The sequence below is a fragment of the Ischnura elegans genome, chromosome X (assembly GCF_921293095.1).
Source record: "Ischnura elegans chromosome X, ioIscEleg1.1, whole genome shotgun sequence".
NCBI classification, from domain to species: domain Eukaryota; kingdom Metazoa; phylum Arthropoda; class Insecta; order Odonata; family Coenagrionidae; genus Ischnura; species Ischnura elegans.
The window spans coordinates 62,981,728-62,993,951 of record NC_060259.1 but is presented as its reverse complement, the minus strand read 5'-3'; the positions used below and the strand labels follow the sequence as shown (position 1 = coordinate 62,993,951).

At 40.2% G+C, this 12,224-nt stretch overlaps 1 protein-coding gene across 8 annotated transcripts in view; it reads right to left on the bottom strand.

The window, feature by feature from the left end:
• Positions 1-12,224, bottom strand: part of LOC124171931 (membrane-associated guanylate kinase, WW and PDZ domain-containing protein 2-like) — an 85,939-nt gene that overhangs the window by 50,427 nt on the left and 23,288 nt on the right. For all 8 annotated transcript variants that reach the window (XR_006868017.1, XR_006868016.1, XM_046551364.1 and 5 more), the window contains exons 2-5: positions 5,643-5,876; positions 4,388-4,615; positions 2,361-2,526; positions 58-269 (exon numbers count right to left, since the gene is read on the bottom strand). Coding sequence is in view for 6 of the 8 variants with exons in the window: in XM_046551364.1 (XP_046407320.1) it covers positions 58-269; positions 2,361-2,526; positions 4,388-4,615; positions 5,643-5,876 (840 nt within the window). In the remaining 2 variants the exon portion in view is untranslated. The remainder of the gene's footprint in view (positions 1-57; positions 270-2,360; positions 2,527-4,387; positions 4,616-5,642; positions 5,877-12,224) is intronic.

Here is a 12,224-nt window from a genome sequence, read left to right as displayed (position 1 = left end):
CCCTCCTTTAGTTATACTAGCACTAATCATAAGCACTTCAAAGGCAAATGTACTTACTCCCACTTCCTTGAGCTGCTCTCTTGGCTTGAATAACAGGATTTTCATACTGTGTCCGCCTATTTACATGGTCTATGTAATAGGTTCCATAGTGAGGATCATCTATTTTCTCCCAACCATAAGGAAGTTCATCATCCAAGCACTCTTCCAGAGACTTTTTCTGGAACTTGGAGAGTCGTGGATCAAGCCAATGCGAAGTTCCTGAGTTGTGGCTGTAGGTAGAAAAAAGAATCACATCATTACATTACAATCCCACATCTGCGGGACGAAATGAGCCGGGGGAAAGTTGCTAATGCAGCGGGCAGATCAAAACAGACCCAACTTGTACGTTAGCGGGTTTAAATGAAAAATAGTAGAACCTTGAATAGCTATTAGCTTAACTCTGCCTGGGGGCAAGCATTTATTTTTAACAGAACGAGAGTTAGTGGGAATGCCCTCGAAGAATAACTTGCGTCATCATTCATCACGTAATCATTGAAGTCAAATTCGAAACGTGAAAGATGAGACAAATCCTTCCGACTTGGGAATGGCTTATAACCATTTTATTGAAGTACAAAAGTGTTCAGTGTTGTTATCAGAAATGGGAAAGTGAATTACTACGCGAAGACAAATCACGCAGCTTGTAAGTCGAAGTTCCTGGCGCTGAATTCGTGGAAGAATGCCGATAGAGAAGCTATACCTGGTAGATTCAATCTACTATTGCTAATGGGAAAATTCTTTTTTAGTGTATTAACATTATAGAGAGGGGCAATTTTTCCAGGCTCTTAATCTATTTTTGTTCATTCTTCACTGACGGCAGTTGCACGGCTATTTAAATTGCTTACTTAAAAGAAGTGATCTAAGCACCGGAAAACCTTAGTTACGGAATATCCCAGGTGCCAGTGGCATAACTAGGAATACGCTTCTAGGGGGGGGGGAGGGGGAGGGGGGGAGATGGTAGTTCCTGGGAGGCAGCTTTTCCCTCGCCCCTCCCCGAGGCAACGGGGATTCCCAGAATTTAAAAAATGACATACCTGTATATATATTTTACATCATTTTGGCACATAAAATTTAACATTGAGCAGATGAAGTTTCTGTAAATCTAAATGAGACAATTGTTTTAAATATTTTTTTTTTTCTCTGAGGCTTTGGGGAGGGGGGGGGGTGATCTATCCCCTCAGCCCCCCCATAGCCAGGTGCTGTGTGCTCCATATTATCTATGGTATGGTATTTAGAGGGAGGACAGAAATCCTGTGTTGGAATTAGCCAGGTTGTAACGATAGGCTTAACCAGGACTTAATGTCCCATCTGCTGGACAGTGTGTTGCACTGGAAGTTCCCTCCACACTACTTTCAAGCAGGGATACAGCCATCTCTGTAAAGCTTCTGCCACTGCCAGGACTTGAACCCGGGCCCACCGGGTTTGAAGCCTTCGTGATGCATTAGTGAGATTTTTCTCCCTAATTTAATTTAATTAATTAATTTGGGTTAAGTTGGATGAATTTCCTCATGTATCTCATATCTTCAATCTCCAATCTTGGGTTTGTCTGTAGGTGGTAAAATGAATTTCCCTCAAAACTGCTGTTAATGAGCCAACTTTTTCGAAAATTGGCTTTTCCGTGAAAATTTCAAATCACCATTCCGAAATTTCTCCAGTCTGATAGCCTTGCAGCTTGGTGCCAGAAATGCTATCAATTTGACCAAGACGTTCAACCGTGGGTAATGTTGTTCACAAATGCAAAGTTATGTTTCTCTGAGTGTAGCACATCATTTGTGGTGTTGCTTGTGATTAAATAAGATTATTAGGCTTCAATTTCCTACCTCCAAATGAGTAATTGCATCCTGGAAACAAACTGGCCCCTATTGAAAAGGATTTCATGCTAAATACCGAAAACCTCACATATGAAACTTCCTCATTATGAAACTTTTTTTGGTTCTCCGCTGAAAGTTTCATAAGTAAGGTTCTACTGTATTTTCATTCACATTTTCCTTGTATGAAATAGCTTATTGCATGGAAACTAAGTCAACCAATCAAAAGAGAGTGCATGAAAGAAACACATTGCCGGTCAACATTAAATTTAGAATCCATAGATTGAAAACTCTATAGTGGGGAAATCAGGATATCCTTTATTTTTATTCTGAGCAAAGAATCATAATTTCTCCCAATGCACCTATAGTATCTCTTTCCCCGGCTCACCTTCGTCAAATTTTCAACGGTGGCAGTTTTCTGAATTTTTGTCAAGTTTTTTCCGAAGCTATTTCTCAGGTGCTGAATTTATATTGGCAAATAAAGTAGATAAAAGATTTAAATAGAATCATTCTTACTCTATGAAGTAAACTTCTCCTCTCTCAGTGTATGCCTTTTCCCAGTTAGGAGGCAAAGGACCTAAATCTCCTCTGGGTGACTCGGGGCACTCTCCAGCATGCAGGTAATTTGGAGGGCATCCAGGCCCAGGAGGTCCAGGAATCTGCTCTCCTGAGTTGCTAATACCTGAAAAATGTATTAAAATAATTGCATAAACACTGCACTTGTAAAGAATAATATATCTTAGATAACGCCACTAAACACATTCAATCCAGAATGTGGTTTCAAACATGTAGACCTCTTTCTTTCGAGCCTGAAATGGGTTCTGTTTCGAAGCCAAAATTGGGGCAACACAGGCTGTGCACAATGATAAAATAAAGCAAACAGAAGGTCACAGCCACTGACAGGAACCAGCCAAGTGGGTTCCTTAGATAAACAGTTGAGAAGGCTCAACTTTCGAGTAAAGGTGGACCATATAGACTGATGGAAAATGTATAATTGATAAGTGGTCTGCAGTGATTGTGTTAGGTGGACAGACCAACATGAAGTCTGGAATAAATGAGAGAGCAAGGAACCTACGTGAAGCAACATAAAATCTAAAATTAATTAAATTTATCAAAATTGTATCAAAACTTTAAAAACAAAATGATACAAAAGAAAAAATTTTAAAAATGCAAAAGCTGTTCAAAATTGTTTCCCATTTAAATTTACTTACTAAACACAAGACGAGTATTGTTTAACACAAGTTGCGTCTTATCAAGAGTGATAAAAGAGTTATGACTGTGAACAACAGGAATCTATTAATAAGAACTTCCTTACTTCATAAAAGGAATAAAGCGGTAACACTTATTGTACCATCTACTGGTTTATTAATAATAACAACGAGTTTCGACGCTTAGCGTCATCATCAGCTCAAATAGAAGAAACAAGTTAGCCCCACTTATTATTAATGAACCGGTGGACAGTACATAAAGTATAACCATTTTCTTCAGCATTCTATTACACCATATCTTGCATAACACAGTTGAAATAATCATTAATAGAATATAATTAGAGAAGGTGACAAACAGAGAAGGCCATTTTTCCTATTGCGGGAGGGGACAGAACAAAAGAGCTGAAGGAGACCCAGAATCTGCATTATCCTGCTCTTTAAGAGTGTTGACACATCTTCCACAGATTTATGTCCCTCAGTGGCCCTCTTGTGCTCCTGCAGGCGGATCTTCATGGATCTGCATGTTTCACCGATATATGATTTACCGCATGAGCATGGTATGCGGTATACCCCTTCATTTAGATTATGTGCAGGAGCACAAGAGGGCCACACAGAACAAGAAATTCGACCTCTCAGCAGTTGCCGAGCATGCTTGGAGCGAGCCTGGGCATAATATAATATTTGATGAAGCGAACATCATCGCAAAAGAAAAGAGGTATTACCCCAGGCTGATAAGGGAGGCAATAGAGAAAATCAAAACGCCCAAAAATTTCAATAGAGAAGACAGATACAATATAACCAATGCCTGGAAGAGAGTGTTTAGAAATCCAACCAATCACGGCGCAGCAGCAAGGGTAACCAGCCAACAACACCGCGGCTGCCAGGAGGGAGAGCTATATATACGCGACAAAAACACCGAAAGCACCACTTCGACCTGAAGACGCCTGGTGGAATCCTGGCGAAACTGACATCACCTCTGACCACGAAACGTGGCGATATCCCGGAAAATGGAGAAATCCACAAATTCTGTACGCCACGGAAGACTCCGAGACAACACAGCTGAATATAGTTGCCTAGGAAATTTACTTTGCGAGGGATAATAGTGCTGTAAGCCCTACACTTAGCCTGGCTGTGATTAAGACTACTATCAACAATTTGTTCATACCACGAACTTCCAAAACTTAAAAACCTAACTGGTTTCAAACAGCAATATTTTTCATTTTCAGACTGTACTCCTTGCAAGTGCAAACCACAGAAGTAGTAACGTTAACTGATAAAAATGGAGCGTTTGATGAGGAGGTATGATTTATCAGCACAAACCTCACAGCATCTTACCTTCTCCCATCATTCCTTCTTCAATTGGTTCAGGATCCATTGTTTTGGAAGCCATTGCTTCCACGTTCGATCTATTTCTCTTACGCTTCCCTTCTGAGCTAGGATGGGCTCCAGGAAACAAACCGCCAAAGATATGTCCAGCAGGACTCAAATTAGGATTTGATCCACTACTCTGTGGGGGAGAGACAGGAGGCTCCCTGGATGGCTTGGGTGTACCATAATGATTTCCTGAAATTGTACAGAAATATATAATCTATAAGTACATGGATAAATAAATTACATGCTTTTCATAAAAAGTTAATTCTGACAAAGAGCATCCTTGAAATCTTCATGTCTAACAAAAAGTCACATGGTCTTATTTAGCAAGCAGGAAAGAAATTTGGCCTTCACAATAGGGCATCATGATTTCAAGTACTCTACAGAATGGTTGGACAATTTCAAAAAGAGGTTAAATTTGAAAAAGATTAGCTACCAGCATGATGTGGGGAAGAAGAGAAAGTAGATGACAACTTGTTTAGCAAGTCGCATCAAATTAACGACTCAGTGGTTGAATTATTTGCACCACGAGATTACGAGATTGATATAACATGGATGAAACATGCCTCATCTGGAGAACTCTTCCTCACAGAAAAATGTATCACAAATGAAAGAAATATCATGGAGATCAAGGAATCAAGGAGCACCAAACGATGCTTCTCACCACAAACCAAAATGTTAGCAACAAATTTAAACCCTTAGTCATAGGAAAAGTGCTTAGACTTGATGCTTCAAAAATATTGGAAATTTATCACTACCAGTAAAGTATCATGCAAATAATCCCGCATGGATGTCTGTGGAACTTCTTCAGGCAACAAGTTCTATATTTTGAGCAGAAATGTGGTGCAGAAAATAAAAATGTCACACTAATTATTGACAATGTTCCTGAGCGTATAATGGATGGCCTTGGATGAATATTGTCAAATTATTATTCATGGAACCAATCACTATGGCCAAGACACAGTATTTGGACAAGGGAATCATGCAAAACCATAAGGTTATGCATTGCAGCTACCTTCTCCAGCATTATATACACAACATAGTTAAGATAAAATACAATGGCAAATTATTTTTAAAGTAAAATTCGGCTCATTCATTTTTAATATCCATAATTTGGACTTATTTATTTTTTTCACCATGCTCATGATAAAACTAAAGTTAGTGGTTCCACTCATTAAAAACACTACTTATCAAAGAGATTAAAATCGAGTCATAATACCTTCATAGACACCGCTTTCCAGAAGATTTCCACTCCTCTCCAAGGCCATAAACTCATCCAAGGTAAGGAATGTGTAATCCACCCCATTGACTTCACCTTCACGGGGTGACCTGGTTGTCACAGGTACAGTCCGTAAATACAGATTATCTCTAATTGTATTTTGCAGATCATGATCTATGGAACCCTTTTGGAATCTAGTATTCAAGAACTGCCTGAGGTCCTTTGTTATTGTACCTGAAAATGATAAAAATAAAATATTACCCACACTTACTGAAGTATTTCTATGCACACAGTTTTATGCTCTCCTATGAATGGAAAACCTTTAAATCAAAATCTTGAAAAAATTGTTTCCTTCACAAGGTAATAAAAATGGAAGCAGTAGCTATATGCTCAATGCATTCATCAAAACACACATTTCATTTAAATGGAAAGAAAACTTGAGATCAAAAAGTAGAGCAATTAACAGACAGAAATAAAAAATAAATCCCCAAAAGCTATTAAAAAATAAATACGAAAAGCCTATTTAAATTTTAATACACTCTAATTAATATCTGCAAATTGTCTCCCACAAATTAAAATATCCAACACGCCCGCAAAAAGTGGCGAGGCTAAACTGTAGTACAAACTCAGCAGCGAGCTTTAAGTCTGTCTCACATGCACTAGTACCTTAAGTACGATAGACGTTAAGACAAGGTTATAAGGCCGAGTTATAATAAGTGCTATTTTCGAAGCCGATGTCTCCATGTAAATTTTTCCATTCCTATATCTTTTCAAATTTAGTCCTCTTGGCATCATTATTACATTTCTATACATATCATCAACCGCGGAAGGCGAGGATTTTTTCCCATATTTTGGTGTCGCATAATAATTTATTTTATAGGCAAAAGACTAAGGAAATTCACCAAATATTAACACAAATCAGGTAAGACGTTGATTCCGGCGAATCTAAATATATTTAGTGCGTCGGTCGTATTTTATCGAAGCGAAAATTTGTTTCCTTATTTCTGCGCTAAAACCGATTATGATCCTAAATTAAACATGGCATGAGATTTTGAGAAAATACTAACACAGTCACTAAGAAAAACAACATTTTCTACTAAACTAAAACATCCTACACCCCATTCCGATTTCCCCAAAGTTTAACTGTTGACACATCATAAAAACCCAAGTTTTAAAATACACATAGAAATGTATTACATGAACTTCTGTCAGACGGAATGCATTGACGTTCCTTCAGAGAATATATTGCGGTTAGACGGAGATTCTATTCATTCCGATGGAAACTTAATCCCACGTAGCGCATGCATTGGCATCAAACGAAGGGATCGTGTCGAAGCGGTAGTGAGAAACGCGGCAGCTTCACCACGAGCCGCAAGCCGACGCTCAGAGATGCCGCTAGCAACGTCTTTTCGAAGGAACGCCCAACAAGTCTGCTTTATGCCATAAACACCGCCAGTTTATGTAGCGTAGCATCGACGGAAAGTGCATGCCAAGAAAAAAATATCTTTCGCATCGCAGTACATTTATAGCCGCAGTAATATCGTATGTATTCACTCCAAGACCTTGCCCGAGAGAGGAAAAACGGAAATAAAGAAATTTCGAAAAAACTCTAAGGATACCACAGATAAAGAGAACAGGTAATGTAAATTTACTTGCAACATACATATCGTGCAGTCTGGATCAGAACCACAAGGATAGTGTTACGAGATGGCCCATAGTCCGTTTGCACCGCAGCTATGTGACACCGTAAACGTACGGGCGATCAATCCATTGATAAAACATCTTCCAACACTGAGCAGAGCGCCGTGCGGACACGACGCGGACCGAGGGCCCAGAGCTTTCCAACTCATGTCCAGCCCCGTGCCGAGAAGCAACAACTCATTGTTAGGGACACAGCAGCCGGAAAGAGGGAGTGCACGAGAGTTTAGCCCGAGAATTCCACTTCGTAAACGACTTCCGCAGGTGGAATGCCGAGTGACGCACACCCGTGTACAATAGGTAAAATAACGGGTTAAGCAGATGAAAAGTATAGGTCCACCACGGCACACGGATAATGCACTGCAGATAGTACTGCCAGGAAGGTATGTCACATTTCCATAGACGAGCAAAGAACTCACTGAGGCAACCGAGGGGCGAAAGCAATTGGGAAACGATTGGGAAGAGCCTGCGGCCGACTACCTCGTATCAGAAGACTTATCTCGTGGATGGCCCAAGGCCGTTCAACACACAGGCACATCTAGCTCAGTTCCTATCGCTCCCTATCCGGCAAAAATGAACAAAGAGTAGGGCGGAACGCAGATGAAAGGACGAAAGCGGATAATGGAGTTGAGGGACACGGGGGAGCGATGCCGAAAGGGGGAGGGCACTCGCGCTCTTTCTCAAACGAGAAAAAGTGATGGCATCAACACACACCCTCTGGAGAAGGGAAAGCATGGGCGCGGATAGGGGAAACGATAAATATAGATGTTAGGAGGAGATGAACAACAGAGCGAGAGCGGGTGGCTTCCGTATGAGAACGGTGGCGAAGAGACCAAGGAGGTGGGGAGAGGAAAGTAACGTGCTTAAAGAAAACTACAAGTTAAAAATTAAAGGGTAACCAGGGTACATTTGACACTTTTTTTTTGGAAAAGTAAAGGGCTAATAACCACAAATTGATGCATGATTGCATTTCCCAAAAAAATTTTTCCAAATAAAACCCGCTGCTTCCATTAACTTCAGCGGAGTGTGGTTAAATAATTTCGTAACAAAAAATACTTATTACTTCAAACAACGCAAATACATTCAAATAAGCCATCATGTCATGAAATTGATGCAATCTCTAAATAAACACTGTATAACTAGTCAATGAGCAATTGAGCTATCACTGATTACGTTATTAAAATAAATTTATACATTCCCTGGATCCAAGAAATCAAAAGAAAACTGTGAACATCCATGAGACTAATGGCGTATTAAGTCAACGAAATGGAGATAAATGAGCTGAGAAATACAATAACGATATCCAATAGATCGCTTACCTGTTACATAATAAGAAACATTCAATATGAGGCAATGAAGAGCGACAATAGAGAAACCACTGCCCAGCAAAAAAGGTATTGCTCCATGAGGTTAGAGCGATAACGATTTCGATATAAATAGCGTACTCGGCTTTTTGGGTCATGTTATCCTCAAATTTACTTTTTTCTTATCCCAAGGGTTTGCTACAAAGGAGGACAATAGAACATTTTCCTCTAGGGTTTCCCTAGTTTTCCAGGCTAATAAACTAAGGAGCACAGCTTAAGCTCGCGAAGCGGATGCAGACTTGTGTACTGGATATTATGCAAGCGTCCAAACTGCCACGGGGTGCAATGGACCGACATTACGCTTAGCCGAGCGGGTCAACATATAGTACGGAGGTTTATAAATAGAGAAAACTAATAAACATGTTTGATAACTGCCGACGGCACCCTACCAAGGCATAGGCCACGTGAATCAAAATAAACACGAAGTAAGGCAGCAAAATCGAAATGCATCATAAACGCGATAGCATTGTATGTACGAGGGCCGTGGGAAATGTGGACAGACCCAGGAGTAGCCGCGAGAGTTGAGAGGAAGCGGTGGGAGTATGATGTTGAATAGAGGGGGTGTGTGAAGGGAGAGTGGGGAGAGGCAAGGAAGCGGATTTGCTACGGATGAGCGGGTGAGATTAGGAGGGGCAGAGGGCGGGGTGATAAGGGCTTCCACGGGGCGGGGGTTCCGCGGCTCCGGAGGGCGCTAGTGCACTCGCCGTTGGACGAAGCAGCGCGGGTTGAAGAGAGTGGTAGCGAGTGAAGTAACCAGGAGTATGCGACAAGAGGCCGGTGGCCGCGGGGATTTTGGGGGCGGGCAAGCGGAAATGCGAAAGAATTAACAATAATAACGAGGTGAGGGGACAGGGCGGGGGATGGAGAGAGAGAGAGTCCGAGGGGGATGGTGGTGGGGGGGAGCGGCGTTGCCGCGTTTCTGAGATGGGCACGCCGCGGCAAAGAGAGAGCCGATTGTCCGGAAAAGCGGGTCACCGACTCCCGGGGCAGTCCATTCCTATCATCCCGCTATCACTTATCTTTCCGGGCGTGATAAAACTGACATCCTTCAGGAGCTTCTTTCGGGAATTACACAACACGTTCCTTCCAAACGTGACATCGTTAACACGAAATAACAGCTGCCACTACATAGTAAACTTCAGTCGCTGCCAACTAACAGCATTGTATATTGATTTTCATCCGACGAAATACGCATTTATCGGGAAAAAGTGGGTCATCTTCTCAATGAAGTGTAATTCTGTATTACAGCGTCGACGATTTGCAATTCTGCTGTTGCTTAGTTAGGACTGATTTCTATGTTGGTATTATGATTTAGCTGTGTATATTGATCGGTTGCATAACAAAAAAGCTGAGCCCTGAGGAAGAAACAATAATATAACAGAACGTCGGCGCAATGTTCGTTAAACATATTTTCGCAAAATAAGACAAACTGCCATTATAATACAATATGTTTAACATACTGGGAAATGAAGATGGAAAATCATCAATTTGCTGTCGCATTTTCATTTCGCTATTAGTCTTCAGTCGTTAAGCCGATTACAATATAATTTATCAACTTGTCAAGTGGTAGTTTCCAATTTTATATGATGACCAAAGCTATATCACAGTAATTCCTATATTTTAAAAACTATTACGACAAGAAAAATATGTAAGTTGAATGGCAAGGTCATAAAAAGAAACCGATTTGAATACCAATTTAAAAAATTGAGTTATTTTAACAACCCTTCGCAGTAGCATGAATTTAGCGAGGTCCAACCACGCAATAACGGGTGTCTTCCGAACTAATACCAATGACTCCTAATCTTATACACCATAAATAATTATGCAAAGCGAAAAGAAAGAATGGAATGTACACTCGCAGGAACTTTCCAATTCTACGTTGTTCTGCAATTGATACACAATTATAATATGTTACAAATATTTTTGGTAGGCGTAGTGCGGAAAATACGGTAAAAAGATACACGATTTAACAAAATCCAGGGCTAAGTTGAAAGCTCATATTGTAATTAAGACCATAAAAGCTAATATAGGTTCCTGAACCAAGTACTCTCAAGGCTATTTCTCCTATGAATGAACGCTCAAATTCCCTACTCACATGAACGAAGGACACACTATTTTTAAAACACACACTTTCCGAGTATGTAGTCCCAGTAAAGAAGATAGTGAGTCACGTAATCTACGACTGTGAAAAATATATTTAGCGGCCATAGGGATTCAATTTCAACGCCACTTCCAGGCTACTCACATGAATAAAAATTGGCACTTCACAAAAATGAACTAATTCATAAAGCACGAATGAAGTTGATAAATGAAGGTTAAATACAAATTATTTCCTAAAAATATAGAGGAACAAATACGCCATCCACAAACGGCAAGATTAACGATGAGAAAAAGTATTTAAAAAACTAATTGGAATTGATGTTGATTTTGATTACTCAACACCCTCATTAATCCGCACGTTTTTCAAACAAATATAATTTTTTAAATATGAAGGAAATGATGACATTAAAAAAAAGCGCGAAAACAGTGCACATTTTATGAAAAGAAGAAGTTCGTAACATTAACAACAACGAAAAATTACTCAAATAGAGAAGGATTCTCCACTCACCTAGAAAATGAAATATTTCGGCACGGACGCTGGACGTTCGCATGGACTTCCCTGAGGCCTTTGCTCAAACATTGGATGCCAGACCAAATGGCTCAATCGTGAATGGAACCCAAGAGGATATAGCCCAGCAAGTAGCAGATCGTAAAGGGAAAAACAAACATTTACTCTCCCCACGGGGCAGCGCCCGGAAAGCGTCAATCCCACCCCCCATGACACTTTCGTCAAGTTTGGCGAAAACAAAACACTACGACGGAAGGCAGAGCCGCGAAAGGAAACAACACCACGTTGCCGAAACGGAAACAACACAAAAGAAACGCGTACGGTAGCAACAAAAGGAGCAGGGTTTTGCATTGCGCTAACTACTCCTGACATTATTTATTAAAAATGTGACCGAATTTAATTCAATCGTGAAGAATCGCGTCACCTTCCCCAGTTTAATTGTCCTACCCAAAAATGAGTATTTCAAAAATCTGAAATATAATTATAAAGATCAAATTCGCTTTTTTAATTGCGGCTCACGACCTGACACTGCATTTAGGAACATCTATCCTAAGCTGGGTTCTGCCATGGCATAACACACCAACCGATGGCCTTTGTCACAAGAGTGACGTGAGAGTTTAAGTTTCAACCCCTTTATTTCCCAAGCGTCAACTCAAATGTTTCACTTATCCATGAATTACATAATTGGTTGTCGACAAAGAATTAAAAAAAAAGAACGAACCCAAAGAAGGAGTAATTCTGACATTACTTTAGTTGCACAATACAGCCTATGCAGCGAAATCATAGAATTGGGAGTAAATTTACCAAACGTCAACATTATTCAAATGTTTTATTTATCGACGGATGATAAAGGAACGATACGAGTGATTAGTATTCTGGACAGTATTAAAAGAAAAGAATGAATCCAAACTA